Here is a 19,271-nt window from a genome sequence, read left to right on the forward strand (position 1 = left end):
CTGAATAACAGTTTGAAAAGAGGAAATTTAAAAAATCTAGAAATGGAAAAGAAATGATTTTAATCAGAAACATTAAATAAACTACAAATCAGAATAACAGACTTCAGTCCTACAGATGTCTTAATTATTTAATACATACTAATCTCGATAATGCAGAATGATTATACATCTTGTTAAGAAGAGAATATATAAATTAGTAATATAATTTTCTATTAGTAATATTCTGATCAAATAATATAAAAAGACATCCGGAATATTATTGTGGGGTGGAAGTTGCAGGTGTTTCGTGAAATCCGAAGCGCAAAGCAGTAACTAATACATTACTTAGTTTCCCCTTCTCTTATAATAAACCATCTTTAATGACGATTCGCTCTTGGAATGTAATTACTAATTGGAATACAGAACGATACAACAAGCCTTGCGCCTTCTCGGGGGGAGGAGACTGTAAATTAAGGAAGGTGTTAATGCTCGGCTCGAGATGTCTATGAGATATGTCTCTCGGAGAATGATAAACAGTATAACAAGAACTGTTACTACACCTGGGACCCCTTCCTAACTCTCACTAACATTAATGACTTCTATATTTGTTGTAAGCATTTGAATGTATTTCCTTATAGCTTAGGCAATACTGCTTGTTTTGCTCGGTTGCAATTTGTTTAACTAAACGTCTTTTCTCTAAATACTACAGTCACCTAAATATTCGTATCCTATTTCTCATCTTAAACTCAAGATGAGAAATACTTAATTTAAAAATTTTCTTTTTACAGTTACCATCTTTACTTTATATTTAGTTCAACCCTAATAGATTAACCATTTTAAATCTCTATAAATAATTTAATCTACTTATGTTTTAGTTTAAATTTAGTAGTCTGAGACCGCTTACAGTGTAAGAGTTCGATTCAAATTATGTTTTTATTTTGTTCGACAGAACATTATTTTAATATCTTTTATAAATTTAATTGCGATAAGGTAATACAAGGTAGTACTTGGGATAGGCATCTTGTTAACGGAATATAGCAAAAAAGAAAATGAAATAAAATCAAGAAAGTCAACGACTATGGAAGCATAACAGAGAATTTATTAAGTATTAAGATAGAGTTAATATATAAAGAAGCTTTTTGCGATGCGTTTCGTTTGGAATGTATTTCTATACGAATGTAAAACACGGACGCTTAAGAAAAAGAGGGATTTAAAATGTGGGAATTGAACAGATTGGAGAAGATTAAGTGGGTAGAAAGAGTGAAAAATGAAGTAAGGAGGTGAGTTAACGAGAATAGAAGTTTAATCAGATCAATTCAGTATAGGAAGATTAACTGGCTACGACATACTAAAAGAGTATTAAGGATTGATTAAAACAGCGTTATAAGGATCAGTAAAAGGTTTAAATAACAGCCCGAAAAAGAATAAAGATTGTACACCATCTGAAAGAAAATGGGACCTAACAAAGTCTTAAAAGTTTAGCTGAGAATAAAGAAGAAAGAAGAATCTAAGGACTCTGCCTAAGGACAGAAAATCATATGATGATGAACTTAATACAATAATTTAAAATTATGTAATTTTGTTTTTTATTAAGATCGTTTTCTACTGTTACGGTCATTTACATCATCTTAACAAAAATTTTCATATAGTATTAAAAAATCTTCACTCGTTAATTATTTACAATCAAACAAAAAAGTATTACCACACAATCTAATATCTATTGCTTTCTAATCTTCGTAACTTTTTATTAAAAAAATAAAATTGTTATAATTATTATAATCATAATATTCATTATCTCAGTACTATAAAAACAGATAACCCGTTTTTCGTTAGCTCCCGATAACAGGGAAAACTACTGAACCAGTCATCATAAAATTTTAACTGTAGTTTTCTTACAACCGCCGGAATGTTTACCAAAATTCAAACCTACCAATCTCACTACTCTCTAAATAATAAATAAAAAAAGAAGAGCAAAAATAAATAACCTAAAACTTGTTTTGCTAAATTTAATCGGTAGATATTATCTATATCGATTGTCGTTGTCTATATCAGTAGTCGTCTACATCAATACCGACTTATTCAGTAGGTTATGTAATTTATAAAAATTTAATGCCACTGCCAATAAAAATTAAATTTGTGTTATTTTGGTAATATACGTAAAAAAAAAAAACTTTAAAAATACTTTTAAGGAAATGACATATATTTACATATTTAACCAAGTTTCGATATTTTGAGGAATATTAATTTTCGATATCAATATCGACTCTTCAAAATTTATTATGTGTTTTAGTAAATGAATCGTCATTCTCTAATCTGGCGCTGATCCATGGGAACTAATCCTCACGCGTACAAAGTACCACTCTGTAGATTTTAATATACTTAATTAAAAAGTTCTATCATATCAGCGAGGTCACAGATAGGAAGAAGAACTATCTAAAAGTTCTAGAGCTACTAGAATTATCGTAGACAACGTGAGTCCTACCGTGTCTTAAATCAGCTTTTGATTATCACTTCAAATTGACTTTCCAAATTTGAAAAATATTGAAATAAAATATTTAAAATATTGAAATATGTAAGCATTGCAATGCCAAAAAATGGAATGATGAGACTCCTGGACTTGCTGTGCTTGAGTAGTTCTTGAACAACTTCAACATTCTCCTGATTTTATTATAAATTTTATTTTGGGAATATATTTTATTTATAAATATTTTATAATATCCCGTAAATTGTGAATAGTGTATACTCTGAAAACTACAGTCCACCCGTAATTACTAAAAACTTATTTCCAATTTTTAAATTCTATGGGTATATATCGCGGGCAAAGCCGCGAAAGGGATGTAAAAAAGATTTTATGGCGTTTTAATTTTTGTAAATTTTAATTATTGTAAAGGAAATTTATATTTGAGTTATTTGGATGGATTATTGTTGAAACTGAAATCTCGTCTATTATGTTATGGTATTTAGAGTTACTGGCAAACTCCACTGTTTTTGATAAACCAGGCAAATTAAAAAAAAAAATCTGATGGACACCACATGACTTCCTTGTACACCTATTAAATTGCACATACATTTTTTTTTTTTTTTTTTTTAATGAAAAGTACATAAGATTTTATTTCATTAATAACTTCTGATTTTTTTCATATTTTTTTTTTATTATTGTTATTTAATTATTATTTATTGTATTTTTTTTACAATCAGGTTAATAATTATTGATAAATCAATATATTTTTGGTTCAGTCAATTGCAATCAAAAGGGGAGGTGCACAACTAGATGTTGACAGTTCTAAATTCAAAATTTCGACATCCTACGACTAATCGCTTTTGAGTTAAACGAGTTAAATACGTATGCACGGTATAAACGTCACGCCAAAACTAGTCAAAATGGATTCAGGAATGGTCGAATGGATATTTTTGTTGAAATCTGAAAACCAAAATTTTTTGCGATCACAATACTTCCTTTACTTCGTACAAGTAAAAAAAGCTTAAAATTTTTTAAATATTTCACGGCTTTACATTTTTTCACTATAGAAACACGTTAAATGATTTGTAAAAGAATTCTTTTTAAAGAATAAAATTGTACGCGATAGTCGAACCAAGGAAATTTAAATGTTTTTTATACAAGCAAAGACAGTTTTCATGCAATAACATAATTTAATTTTTTAAATTTAGTAATGATATGATTGTAGGTTAACGGTTGCTTAAATTTAACCCATCACTTGTTGAAAATTAATACTACTCTTAAGGTACTTAGGTACTTATTATTTTATGGAACTATTTACGTCAACTTATAATTTATTATACAAGTTTGCAATTAAAACAAGTTGCCCAAATAATAAATTGCGGTATAAATATAAATAAAAAAATGTCATAAAAAGAGATGTTTTAGAAAGATTTAACGATTCAATAAAAATAAAGTCGGCAAAGGATTACGTAACTTTTCCAGCTTTGCACCGTAACAGATATTTATTTCAAATACTCAACAGATTTTTATAATAATAATGACCGATTTATGCTACATTTAGACTACAATTACAAAAAATATCTGAATAATCGTTAAAAAAATTTGGGTTAGGTTTGATCCTCTTGAACAAAAGACCTTTTTTACCTTAAAAAATATACAGTTTTAAAAGGATAATTGAAAAAAAGTTAAAATTCTTTGTAAAACCTGTTACATCCTAGTTAACTTGCCCGATTAACCTTTTTATCATAAAAATTATTCTGTATTCGTAATTAGAGTATAATTTTCTTAATATAATAATAATAATAATAATAATAAAAAGGGGTTTTTATTTGACCCCCTTTTTTGACAGCTTCCCTATATAAAATGTTTAATAACAGCTACAATTTGAAACAAAAATCCCTTTCGCCACGCCGGAAGGCGGAGGTAGATTTTACCGGTGCTAAGAAGGGGATAAAAAAGATCTCCACCTTAAGTAAAACTTCAAATTTTTCTCAATACGACAATGGTTGCATGTAAAAAATGTTTTACATTTACGACAAGCCCCATCTTCTTACAATTCCAGCAACATTTTGGTCATCACTTGCCATAAGGGTTGGTCATATAAAAAATTGTTACAGACAAAACTCTTAGGTAATGTTTAGAGGACTAATGATCACCTTAAACCGATTCGATACTGTGCCTATTAAGGGAGGTATGATTTTTTGTCTTCGAAATCCCATTTTTTCAACCCCCGGGGCCAATCGTTCGTTGGTGATATAAAAAAAATTTAATTAGATAAGTTTTAGGCCCTTATACAGAGAATAGTAGAAACTTTAAACGAATTTGATATTTTACTTAATAAGAAAGTTTATAGCGATATTTTGTTTTTTCTCAAAAGCCCTCCCATTTTTATTAAAATATTAAAATCCATTAAAATCTCCCTCATAGTCCGATTTTGGTCGTTTACAAACTCAACCGAAATTTTGGGACGAGTTATTTTTAAGAAACAATTTGAAAGTGAATGGTGTAATATTACGGTAGTTATCGTGTCAACAAGAAAGTGATATATATACAAACTTTTGAGCTAACGTGATTTGGGGTCTGGGGGATGTGAAACGCGAAGATATGTCGAAATTTTCCGGAAGTCCAGTCATGGTACCCGTTACAATAGGTAGCTTTCTTTTGAAATCTACCTAAAACAGATCAAGTATCAGAAATTTTTAAAAAATTCATGAGAACCGTTTTTTTAGAAAAAAAATTCTAGTTGAGAATTTAAAAAAAAAAGTTATTTATATTAATCATCATTAAAATTAATCATCTACATTAATATTAAATACAATTTGATTTTCAATTTTAAAAATAAAAGTTAAAAAAAAAAATAGTTTAAGTACAAGTTCCTTTCATCATGGCTTAAAAATTCATTTAAAATAGTAACTATTTAATTAAATAATTTGGCCCAATTTAGTGCAATGTTAAAAAAGATTATCAGTATACTAATGCCCTCCCTTATTCGATGTAGTTAAAAATCAGGCCAAAGGTGGGATATATGCATATACAACCAAATTTAAACTTTTTGGTTCAGTGAGATTTCAATATAGAGGCACAAACTGTTTTGAAATAATATTGAATAAATCCGATTGATTTAAAACTTTGGAATATTAGATAACTTAATAATGACTTACATAGTACTTCTACCATCATAGTGGCAGTGAACTAAGATTTTTAATCCAAAATGCTTCCTCTCTTTCATTTTCTGTTATTCAAAACATTTAAAATTCTTGATACGGTGTTAGTAATAAAATCGAATTTCTTGAACTTGTATTTGTTTTTTAATGGGGTATTTTACGTCAACTTTCTGAGAAATAAATTCTCTAGAACTTTTGATAATAAATTTTATGCATTTTAACAATTTTATAATTTAACAAAGTTTTCGTATAAAAGCGTTTTAGAGTACAAATTTTTCTGTTTTACGTCGTTATTATGAAAACTATTGGAGATATCTCTGAAAGTTATTTTATTCAATCCCTTCCCTTTTTTTAATATTTATTTTAAACTTAATACCACCAATGGTTCTATGTATAGAAAATTTTGAGCAATTTTCGAAGAATTTATATTGAATCAGTCCGGAGATATTATTCAAAATCAGGTCAACTCAGGTTGACCTGATTCTGGGTACATCTCCCAGAAATTTTTATAATCTGTTTTTGTGTGTTTATTTTTTGACTAAGGGGATATTGAAATGTAGAGATTTGTAAAAATCCCAACATCTAAAAGATTGCTCGATTCCTATATTTTCCCTTTACAGCTACGCTGCTGCACAGGCAAGAGAACTATAATCGGGAAAGTAAAAGGTAAAGAAAAAAATAAAAAGTTATATTGCTACCAATTTAACCACGTGCTAAATTACTTTATTCTGAGGTTTCATAAAACATATCAAAATTACATCAATTGTCAATATATTTGTCTTTTTAATAATTAATTTATGTGATACTCTAGAAATCTCCAATTATTTACTGCACATTTTTTTAACTAAAGTAAGTAAATATTGAAAAGCAGCATCTTTTTTTCGAGTAAATTGTCAGGTCACAATGACATAAAAGTTGAGAATTTTTAATAATGTATTATCAGAAAAATTTTAACTGTGTAGATTAAAATACTCAGAATGCGTTGATTAACAGTTAAAAGGTAATAAACTCAAATGTTTACTATTAAATATTTCAGTAGAATTGTTTAGAGCAAGGTATAGCAAAATAAATACGAAAGTAATATTTATTCAGCAATTATATACTTTTTCAAATCTAATTTCCACAGAAGTATATATTCTTCCTACTCATTTTTTAATTAAAAATATAATAAATCCTCTTAATACGTAAGTTCTGCAGCCAAAATTGTTTAAACTTATTCCGCGATGAAGAAACAAATAAATACCAATACAAACTCTCAAGAGGAGAGAGAGAGAAAAAAAGAGAGAGAGCGCGCGCACGCACACACACTCACATACATACACACACAAATATTTATTTATACACATATATATATATATATATATATACACACACAAATTTTGTAAGCAAGATTTTGTGTTCTAGGATCTCTATAGTTTCAACATGGTATTATAAAATACAGAGTGATTCACTTAGTGCTACCAGCGCTTTCTGGCTTTTTGAGCTCATTTTACTAGCGCAAATAATTAAACAAGTGCATATAAACATGGGTCGGAAACGTTCCGTCAACCAGTTACGGCTAGCGAACGATTTCTTCCCGATTCCTCGAAAATATTTGAATAAAACCGTAGTGAAATTCTAGAAACCCAAATTAAGAGATAAACTTGATGGTTTCTTATGGCGTTTGACCTGATAAAATGAATAAAGTAGCTTCCAGAACCATATTTTCAGTAGTTTTTATATTATCCGATGTAAAACAGAGAAAAAATTGTTGTCAAAAAACACTTTTTATTTCCTTGTACGAAGTAACGGAAGTATTGTGATCGCGAAAAAGTTTGGTTTTCAGATTTCAGCGGAAATATCCATTTTGGCCATCCCTGACTCCATTTTGACTAGTTACAGCGTGACGTCTGTACGTACATACGTATCTTACATAACTCAAAAACCATTAGCCGTAGGATGTTGAAATTTTGGATTTAGGAATGTTGTAAGAACTGGTTGTGCACCTACCCTTTTGATTCCAATCGATTAAAACTAAAAGTGACGAAAATCCCAAAAAATTTGGATTTTGAAATTTTTCATAGCTGCAGTAATAAGCCCTCATTGACAGATTTTCAGCGATTTTTGTACTTATTTTCACTGGTTTCAGAGTTATAGCCAAATAAATTTTAATTTATGAAATTGAATCTTACAAGAGAAGGCACATCGGTACGAATCAGACTTCATCTCCTTTTTTTTATTTATATTTTTAACTTTTTTTAATTTAATTATATTGATTTATTAATAATTAACCCGTGATTGTAAAAAAATTACAAAAAAAATATTTCAATAATAACAATAAAAAAAAAAATATGAAAAGTTCAGAAAAGTTCAGTTAACGAAACAAAATTTTATGTACATTTAAAAATGTGTACATGTAATTTAATAGGCATTATTACATATGTGTATTTTTAATAGATTTGCTGAAACATCTGATTATTTAATATTAATTGAAAATAAAAATTTAGAATCGTATTATTTTTGGATTTTCTAATTTAAATTCTATTTAATTTTATTTAATTATTCTGGAATTTCGTATATACACTTGAGGCATATATGCCCGATGTTTGATAAATTGGAAAAAATCCTTATCTTTTACTTCATTACTTCTCTGACATTGTCGGACAACATTCTCCTGAAGTCGGAGTTGATAATCATTTCGTTTATTTGATTTTTGGTTGCCAATCATTTAATCGCTGTTTGGTTTGATATAAGTCTTCTGATCTTAATTTGTGTAAACGTTCTCTAGTTTTCAAATTATGTTTCTCTTTATATTCATCATCCTCTCTTAATTTTTTTTAACGTTTTCTTCCTCTTTATATTTATCATCTTCTTTTAATGTTTTTATTTTTACTTTATTTGCAACATTTTCTTCCTTTTTATTCTTTCTTTGGCTTTAACATTTTCTTCCTCTTTCTATTTATCATCTTCTCTTAATTGTTATATTCTTCTCTTGTTCTTAACATTTCTTCCTCTTCATATTTATCTTGTCGTTTTTTTGAGATATATTTCTTCATATTATCTTCTTTTTCCTGTAAGATTGTGTCTTTTTCTTTCTTGATTATTCATCAAATAATCCAATAATAAAAACTGAATATTTTACACGGTAAGTTCAAAATTAACATTTGTAACCAGTTGACAGGAGTTCACTCAACGGAATAGTTTAATTATTATTAACTTTTATTTATACGACACACCAGAAATCTAACACGTTTGTTAATCAGCAACTCACGAAGATACGAATAATACTGATTTAGTAATACAAGTAATAAAGGGACTTTTACTCTATCCTAATATTTCAGGTAAAATTGTCGAATTAATAATTGTATAAATATTTGATATTAATAAAGACTAATATTTCACCAAATGTGTAACTGTCCACTTCATTAAAGAACTGGAGGATCGTATCTCGCTTTCAAATGAAGTGCAGAAAAAAATGTGTATATGTAGTTTAATAGGCATACAAGGAAGTCATGTAGTGTCCACATCAGATTTTTTACTTTTATAATACAAACTATTTTAAGTGATAAAATTTTAAAAGTCCGTAAAATTTATTATTAAAACTTATAGACATTTTAATTCTGAGTAAATTGATGTTAATAGCTCAATAAAAAACACATATAAGTTCAGGAAATGTGATTGATTTTATTAACACTTACCGTATGAAAACGTTTAAATGTTAGCAAGTTCAGGAAATGAAGTTAACATACAATGTTAAAAAATAAAACTGTAATTGATACATTTAATAAAGTTTACAGCAAATTTTCAAAAATCTTTCCTACTACTTCAATATATTTGGTTGCATGCTTTCGGATTGTTAGAGTTGCTCTCCGCACTTCTCCACGACTTTCCTTAATTTGTGCGGAGGCATCTGTAATACGAGTAACCAACGTTTCACGCGTATGAACTTTTCTCTTGTACACTATACTTTTAATCCATCCCCAACCGCAAAAATTTAACGGTGTTAGATCAGGTTATCTTGGTGGCCAGAGTTGTATAAAACAGGAATAATTTTATCCGATAACTTTGGTTTTCTTATTTAGATATTGTAGTAATTGTGATAGTACGAACTAGGAAGAAATTCGTAGAAATATATATATGGAAGTAGAGAATTATTACGAAATTTTTGTTTGGTAAATAAATAGGCATCCTGGAAAGACAGAGAGAAGTTTTATTTATATATAATATTAAGACACGTGATAGAATTAAAGATTTAAACATTTTAAGAAACATATCTACTGCAGCGCCTGGCGGTTTATAACCGTAAAACTTATTTAAGAACCTGCTTTGAAATGATACCTATGTTAGGTAATGCAAAAAATCGCATCAAAATCGGCCCAGCCGTTTTAGAGAAATACATCTACTGCAGTACCCCCGTCGTGGTCTGTAACCGTAAAAATAAGAATAAATCTAAGAACCTGCTTTGAGGTGATACCTATGTAGTACAAAAATCCGCAGCTAAATCGGTCCAGTAGTTTTTGAGGAAAATGGTTACATACACACAACCTCTTACCCCAAATGCACATACCGTCACCGTTCCGTCGTGAGTAAAAATAACCCGTCTAGTAGTTAAACTCGACATCGTAAAATCAGCGATTTTCGAAGTCGAGAGTTGCAAGGTTTCAGTACTTGTAACGTTAGTTGCTTTTATCTGGTTTTGAATGCTATACTGTGGATACCATTATTATTATTATTATACCATTATTATTTGGTAGTTGGGTTTCAATTAACCATACGTCTCAGAAGAGGTCGACCTGAATCTGTTCCAGAATACATGTTTACTGGTACATTTGCACTACATCTGCAGTTGTGTCAGGGATGGCAAGCCGGTAGCAGTAATTACAATTGCCTATATATACACACCCCCGACTCGGCAGTAGTTGAAAAACTGATTGTAAAAAAATTGCAGAAAATAGTATTGTAAGTAGTAAAGCGGATTGGAAGTGAAATAATGTTAAAAAATGCATTGAAAAAAAAGAAGAATTTAATGGTAGAATCCACTAAAAATTTTAATAATAGGTCTTTTATAAAACAACATTTGTTTATTTGGAAAATAACATATATAGAGTAAAGATGATAGAAAAATGTAAAAGTTATGATAGATTACGTTAAAAATATATAATTTCTAGGATTTAGTACATGATGAATGTAAAGTTAAAGATAAGCCCAAATAGAAATAAACTGAGAAATACATCAAGTTAAATGGCTAATGGCAGAATAAACATTACTTTAATGGAAAATAAATGTAAAAAAAATAATATTTTATGATTATTAAAAAAAAGAACAGATTTATTTATATATTTTTTCTCATTATTTAAATAGATGAGTAAAATCGGGTCGATTCATATATTTAAATAAATAATTTTATTAAAAAACGAACTGACAATAATAATTTTACAATTTAAGAACTATTATGCTGAATAAATCGAGTAGAAACATAGGGCCTAAGTTATATTCATTTTATCAGAGTATATGCGGCTATTTAAATATATCAGCACTTTCATCGTGGTTTGAAAAAAAAGAAGGAATAATAAGTTAAGATGACGCCAAAAAATAAGATAGAGAGGGAAGAAATGGTCTGTTATGAAATGGCGCCGCGACGGCCATTTTGTTTATGGTCGTTATCACATTTACATTTGAATAAATATTGTTGGCTCGATTTCCCGGACAAGGGTGCATATACAAAATTGTTTACAAGTGCCTTTTGTATTTTGAGGAATATTAAAATTTCGGTTTTCTTTTGGGTGCAGTATACAGAATCAGGAAAGCGGAATATGATAATGGCTATTATTCTACTCTTGGAAGACATTCTTGAATTATTTAAATATTTTAACTACTTTGATATTCATTTCAACAGCTAAAATATTTCCTTTTGTATGAATATATGCTTCAGTTTGTCCGTAAAACTATTCTACCTAACCGTGCGTACAAAAGCAAACTCTATAATAAATAAAATAAATACATTTTACTGGAATAAATATATACTACTATTTATCTTTAACCTTAACTACTTTAATTTTTTTAGTTTTACTTATTATAAATTTGTATTTAGTTAATTGCCTGGACGTTTATTTTACATCTAGAATCAAAATACAATGAAGAGATCAAAGTTTATTGAAGCAAAATATCAACTTTTTCTGGAACTTTCGAAACAAAAGCATTTATTAAACTATACCTAAAATCTTAAACTATTACTAAAATCTTCGTATATAATGGTATAAGGAAGTATTAAGGCTTAACAAAGCGGTTCCCAGAAACAATAAAATAAAGGTAGTTACAAAACTCCATCACTCAATATTTCTTTGTTTTCGATGAACAGTCAGAGAAAGTATGTTATTAATTCATGAACAAACATAATCAAGCTATAATAAATTAGAATTTTTATCATGTAAAGAATTTTTATCATTAGAATTTTTATCATGTAAAGAAAAATACGAAAGAGAACGTCATTAAATTTTATTAAAGATATTTTTTCAAGAAACAGCAGATATGAAAAATTGTAAAACAGATTTTACAAACGGAATATGAAATCAAATCAAGATTAGTGAAATAATTTGTTATTTAGAAAAATAAATTTAAAAAATTGTAAAAAAAAGAATACATTATGCAACGAGTCTATAATGAATGACAGCCATTAATGCAGGAGTGTGAAGTATGTTACGACACGAACTTTGGCGAGTGTCATAAACTTCGTAAGAGTGCATTAATGACAGTTATAGAGTTGTTCTTTTGTTTTTGACTTTAAATCTTACAATTTTTTTTTAATATCCGGGAATGTCATGCAATACTTTGCCAGCTTTTTTACAGTAGATGACTGAAAATGATTTATAGATGTTTTTTCTTTCAATAAAATTTTATCTTAAATTAAAAAAAAATAGTACAGTGAACAACGAGCCCGTAATGAACCTTGGCTAGAATCGTAAACTTCGCAAGACTGCATTAATGACCAATATAGAGAGTGATATATAGTATTTTTTCTACGGCTGAGAAAATATTGGGATTAATAATTCAAATCCAACGATAGAATATATTATTTACGGAATATTTTTTTTTAATTTTTCAAAAAAAAATTTAACAATACATTTCTGTGGTAGTAGGTTATTAGTCATAACCTATTAAGGTTAAAGTCTTTTCTTTAATATCGATCAGTCATTTCTTCTTTAGAATCCGACACAATTAACAAAAGGATAAAGCAGTGTAACATAGAAACTTAGTTACCTGTTGGTGCCCTTTCAAATTAACCTCTGCTTGATAAACTACTAGATCGGATTACATTCTAAGTAAAAAAAAAAAATCTGATGTGGTCATCACATGATTTCCTTGTACCGCACATTTTTTTTGAAAAGTACATCAAGTTTTATTTCACTAATAACTTCTGATATTTTTTCATATTTTATTTTATTTTTTTTACTGTAATATTACTGTATTATTTTTTTGTTTTTTTACTAGATTATTGAATTATTTATCGTAAAGCTTTTCTTACAATCAGAGGTTAATATTTATTAATAAATCAATATATTAAAATTAAAAAAAAAAGTTAAAAATAAGGAGAAGAAGTCGCATTCGAACCGATGTGCCTTCCCTTTGTAAGATCTAAGTATTTCATTAATTAATGTTTCATTAGGCTATAACTCTGGAACCAATGAAAATAAGTACCATTTATGATATATCGTTGAAAAGCTCTCAATGAGAGCTTATTACTGCAGTTAAGAAAAAGTAAAAAATCCAATTTTTTGGATTTTAGGCTTTTTTTGGACACTTTTGGTTCAGTCGATAGCAATCAAAAGGGGAAGTGCACAGTTAGATATTACAACAGGCCTAAATCCAAAATTTCAATATTCTACGGCTAGAACGGTTTTTGAGTTACGCAAGTTTTTGTACTCGATATCGAAATGATAAAGGACAATTTCTCACGGACACACACATAGTGATGACTGACTTGAAAAAACGCTAGTTTTAATTTGATGCAGCTTATTGTTAACAAGATTATAATCAATCGTTCATTCTGCTATGCTGTTTTCAAATAGAATGGACTTTATGCTCTTTGAAAGCTAATCGAGTGCAAGTAGTCTTATTGATTACCGGCTATATCCGGTATAAGAAATTATGATTATTTTTTGAGATTATTATTTTGCTTTCCATAATTTTTCGGTATAACATGAAGAAGAAAATATGAAATACTAAAAAAAAACCACTTTAAATTTACTGTATTTGAAGTAATAATATAATTCCCCATAGATTATGCAGTTATTTACTTTTTATTTTTTTAATTAAAAAATCTTTTTAATTTTTGTTTAAATTATTTCATTATTTTATCTGTAATTTAAATTTATTTCTTTAATTTATTTTTATTCATTAAAAAGAGGGTGGTTAATTTTTTTATGAATTACACATAATATTGTGATATAAGCTTGAAAATTACGCATTTATCAAAGGTTAATTGTGTGCATTAATAACGCCTACACTTTTGACGGTAACGAGTGGCTACTGTACAATTTCACGAGAGGCGATCTTGGTGATTGCGGGCGTGAAACCGATAGAGTTGATTGCGTCAGAGCGGCAGCAGCGTTATGACGCCAAGAAGTTTGGTGAATTAACTTCTGACAAAGTTCGGCAAATTGAACAACATGGTAATGCTTTGTGGCAGGCCAGATGGGATGAGGCAGTGGGCGGACGTTGTACGCATGGTCTGTTTCCTGATGTTAGTTTGCAGGGCGCCTCTTAGGTGCATCCGGATAAGTTCGTGACGCAATGTCTTTCTGGACAAGGCGCTTTCCGCGACAGGCTGCAGAGGTTCGGCCTGGTGGACTCAGGAATGTGTCCGCAATGCGGACAATTGGATGATGTACATCTTGTTCTGAATGTTTGTTCAAAGTATGAGTTGATACGCACAGAGACGGTTTGTCGGCTCGATATTATCGGGTCGGCGCTGGATCTCAGTGTCGATTGGCGAAACCAGACCGAATGGAAACAGTTGAGAATTTCATACACTATTCGGCAAAAGAAAGTATTACCGAGGGTATTTAGGGTGCCGCCTGAGCTTTCCCGCGTTCTTCTTTTGTTTTTTTGTTAAGATTGGCAAGTTTATGTTGTTGGTTTGTTTTATTGTAATTGCGTATTGAACTCACCTCTTTTACCTTCGGGTAGGTAATGGATATCAGTTCCTTTCCGTATTTTGTTCACTCAGTCTTGTATGAGACTAACGTCAGATGTGTTTTGTTTTTAGTTTTGTTTTTTTTAGGAATAGCAGTACACCGATGGGAATGTCACATGTAACACTCGCATCGGTGGAATCCTGACTGAGACGAGAACGAGTCTGAGAGATGCCTTTCGCCGAGGATTTGACGATGACCTCCAGTAAAGCCCATAAGGGCTTGTACGGAGGGGGCGTGGCGGACGCAGCTGCCACATGGTGGGTGAGTGTCTTCCCCTACGGGGTCAGGATGTACGTCTTCTTTTATGCTGTAATAACTGTTATGTAACTTTAAAACTGTTACGTAACTTTTCGTCAAATTATTCTAGTCATATTTTTCTAGTTGTTCATATGGCACTGAATTGAAATTTCGAACAGCACTTAGAACTAACGGTGCTCTACTTAATGACTGTCAAAATATAATTTTTTTAAAGCCACCTCATTTCCAGTTTGAAATCTTAATTTTAGTTTTTAATATGTTTCTGACTTGTTCCGAACCATATAATAAAATTATTTTCTTTTTAAACATCATTGATATGAAACAATTGTAACTAGCACGACTAACATCTATTTTATGAAAAATCCGGTGCAGCCATTTGCGAGTTACAGGAATAACAAAAACACTCGAATAACAAAAAAAATATAGCATATAATTCAAACTTACAAACATTCTCTTGGTTTTGTCAGGTAAAACATTAAAACTGTAACAACCTTTATTAATTTTTACAATATTAATCGACCAAACTTAATTTACATTAGGTGATATTTTGTATAACATTACTTTAAAATAACCTTAAAAATCGTTTCGTTTATTCTAATTAATAGCATCTAAAAAAATTAAATACTTATAATTCATAAATTACTATTTATCACTGACATTATACTGGATGAAAAACTTAAGACTGAACCGAGTAGGCTAAAACTGTAATTATTTGTGTCACCCACCTTTAACATTGCTACCGTCATTGGTACTACTAGCACCAATATTGGTTGTGAATGTTAATTTTCTCTTCTATTGTAAGTTATTCACGTTTCACTATAATAGTTTCGTTCTTTACAGTTGTGTTTTTCTAAAATAAATGCTTTGTTACTTCGATAAAAGGGTTGCTTTAGTCGATGCTTTTGCGGTTTCTGAATCCTTTCAATAAGCATGTCAAATATTCGTGGAAAACGTTTAGTAATGCCAGTATTCCAACAAAGAATAGCATACACTATTTGGCTAAAAAATATCGTACAGTAGAATCAGCCCAAACGCAAAACGAAATAGGAATCCAGAGCATATTCAAATATGAATTTCTGATAATCCAAAAAGATTTACGTTTTCAGTTATCACAATAAAGTGGTATAAAATAAAATCTTGCAGTTTGATTCTTCTTGTTTAAATCTTATCTATATCTTGTAAGAACTGTAGAGAATAAACGAATCCGAAACGTCTTAGTTATTGCGACTAGCTTCTCGAAAACATTTTTGATGTACAGATAAACTCGATACTAAATCTCATATCAGATGAGGCATGGTTTCATTTATCTTTGCAAAATTCGTACAAAGTGAGATTTTGGATGACTGAAAATTCTTATCAGATGTTTAAGCGTACACTTCTATGATGAGAAAATCAGTGTATGGTGTGCTGTTTCAAGTAATTGTATAACGGATCAAATATTTTTTGACAGAACTGTAAATACAGAAGTGTGCCGTATAATTTTCAAAGAATTTTACGTTCAGTTAACAGATCGTGAAAAAGAGTACGGTTTCTTCCACCAAGACGTGTACGACCAAGGACGTGTTTTACAGGAGAAAGGACTGTCAAAAGAGAGCAGTGACCTCCGCGTTCCCCAAATTTGTCTACTTACAATTCTTTCCTTTGGAACTCTTTGAAGGATAATTTTTTTTTTCTTTGAATCAAATCCTTCCCGTCACTATCGATGAACTGAAGGCGAACATTGACGGTGTTGACAACGTTTTGTGTCAGGTGATTCTCAATATAATCAATCACTCGAGGATAAACGTGTATCGCTGCACACTTCAAATAAGTTTTGTATAAATATGTAAATTTTTACTAACGTAAGCAGAATTGAATTTAAGTTTTAATTTTTTAATTTACTTCATAAAATGTTACATGTCGCCACCGTGTTTAAACTGTAACGGTTCAGTTTTATGTTGTTTGCTAGGTAAAACGATAATGATTAACTATTATAAGTAATAAAGTTTTCGTAAAATAAAGAAAATTTTACCTTAGCAGCAGTTTCTTTTTCACAAGATGGTGGTCGTTTACCACGATCTTGTTCTTCACGTTTTCTTTGTTCTTCTTTTAATCTTTCTGCTTTACGCCATTTAGCTCTTCTGTTTTGGAACCAAACCTAATAAAAAAAAAATAAATAAAATAACTGAATAAATAAAACTGTAGAATTAATTAAATTATAAATTAAATATTATTTTTTTCACTATTGTGAAAATATCTTTTTATTGATTATTTTTACTTGTTTATGTAAATTTTTTAGGTTAATAAATAACGAGTCTTACAAGAGAGTAAGATAATAAAAAGAATTAGAATTATAAAAGTGACGTCGCTACATTATAATGGATATATATACATATACATATAAATATATATATATTTATCATTTTGAGTACGTTGCAATCAGTTCAACTAGTAAAAAATAAGCAATCCCCGCACGGCCCAATGAAATTAAGATGATATGCATGACCTGTAAGGGTGGTCTAGTCTTGTACAAACTCAGGCCGATCATTCCTGAGACGTGAGGTTAATTGAACCACATCCACTAAAGTATACCGGTATCCACTGTCTACTGAAATCCGTATAAAAGCAACTAACTTTTAGTAGGATTTGAACCTCTGAATCTTCGACTTAGAAAATCAGCTATTAATAAATGTATGGGATAATTTTCTTGTTCATCTACTATCATAAAACGAGTATCTGCCGATCAGTTGACTGGGGTAATTAAGAAAATAATTTGATAGCCTGAATTTCAGTTTAGTTATTAGGATATAAAAGACTACGTTTACTTCAAGGATATGTTATTTATTTATTTATTTTAAAAAATATTTCTTTTGGTTCTGTAAAAGATTGTACTTGTAAATCAAGAATGAAGTAATTTTTATATTTTACGCAAAATACAAAAAGGTTGAATACAAAATCTTCAGAAGAAATTGAAAAATCGGTTTAAAAATAATGAACAACATTAAACAGATAACAAAAATGCTATTTTTATCGTACTTTTTTACTGAATTCTACTTTTGAGAAAAAAAATAGTTGAAAAAATTCTAATTCAATCAAAATTTATGCAAAAGTTTTGTTTTGGCTGTATCAATATAATGCAAGAACCAACCGACTCATCCCTTTCAAATTTGCAGGATACATTCGTGTTATCCCAGGGAAGGTTTTAAGACGTAAATCGAGGCCCTTGCGGTCGAAGTAGATAATTAAAGATATTTATTAAAGAAAAAAAATTAATCCATTTCATCAATTATTATATTTCTTTACCATAGCGACTGAGATTTGTAGAGTTTTCTTCGTCAATGATCTGTGTACTTTAGTTATCATAGTTACTACTATTCTGACTTACAATTTAGTTTCTTTTTCAGATTTCTATAAACCCTGAATCCCATAATTGTTATTTATCAACATCATTCTCACAACCATGACAGTAACGTACATGTACATAATGTACGGGGGCGGAGATGATCATGGGTGGACCCCGGGTCACGCCCATCCTGAGCCCGAAAGGTTCAGGTCGGGAAGCCAGAGGGAACGTCCTGGCTAGAGTTAATGCAGAGTAGTAGACAAAATTAAAGTTTATCTTTTTGCTGTCCAAACAATTTTAAGGATTTTAATGAAACTCGCTGTTGTTTCTAGTATAAAAACATATATTTTTAATAACAGCATACTTTTGACCGGTAATTTATAGAAAATATATAACTTTTTTTATACTTTATATAGTTTTTAAAAAGAAGCGATTCAATTTAAATGCTTTATAAATTCACATTTCACGTTAAATCTTAATTATTTAATAAATGATCTTAAAATTTTTTGAAATTGTTTTTGCGGTTACTCCACTTGGTGTCTATATCCTGTTATATAAATTTTGATTATGATTCAAATTTAGTTATATACATTTAAAAAACATACCCACGGGAGTTCATTAAAATTGGTTGTAAGTCATTTTTTTTCTTAAATATTTAATAATAAATAAATATCATTAACAAAGTAATTTAACTCTCCTTTTAATTTTTAACATGTTTTACTTTTAAAAATTGTAAAAATTTCTTCTAGTTTGTTAATAATTTTATATTGAGGGATAATAACGATAGCTTTTGTTCGGTTAGCACGTCACCTCAAGGTTGAACTTTTAGTGCTTTCACCGGCTGTAGAAAACACAGCCGTACACTTCCATATACAGAGCTTCTTTAATCCAACTTAATACAACTTTTTAATTCA

The 19,271-nt window shown here is 29.5% G+C and overlaps 1 protein-coding gene across 2 annotated transcripts in view; it reads right to left on the bottom strand.

Annotated features, from left to right (window-relative positions):
• Positions 1 to 19,271, bottom strand: part of Drgx (Dorsal root ganglia homeobox) — a 309,721-nt gene that overhangs the window by 94,282 nt on the left and 196,168 nt on the right. For both annotated transcript variants that reach the window (XM_075359069.1, XM_075359075.1), the window contains exon 5: positions 17,047 to 17,172. In XM_075359069.1, the coding sequence (XP_075215184.1) occupies positions 17,047 to 17,172 (126 nt within the window). The remainder of the gene's footprint in view (positions 1 to 17,046; positions 17,173 to 19,271) is intronic.

The sequence above is a fragment of the Lycorma delicatula genome, chromosome 1 (genome assembly GCF_047948215.1).
Source record: "Lycorma delicatula isolate Av1 chromosome 1, ASM4794821v1, whole genome shotgun sequence".
Classification (NCBI taxonomy): Eukaryota; Metazoa; Arthropoda; class Insecta; order Hemiptera; family Fulgoridae; genus Lycorma; species Lycorma delicatula.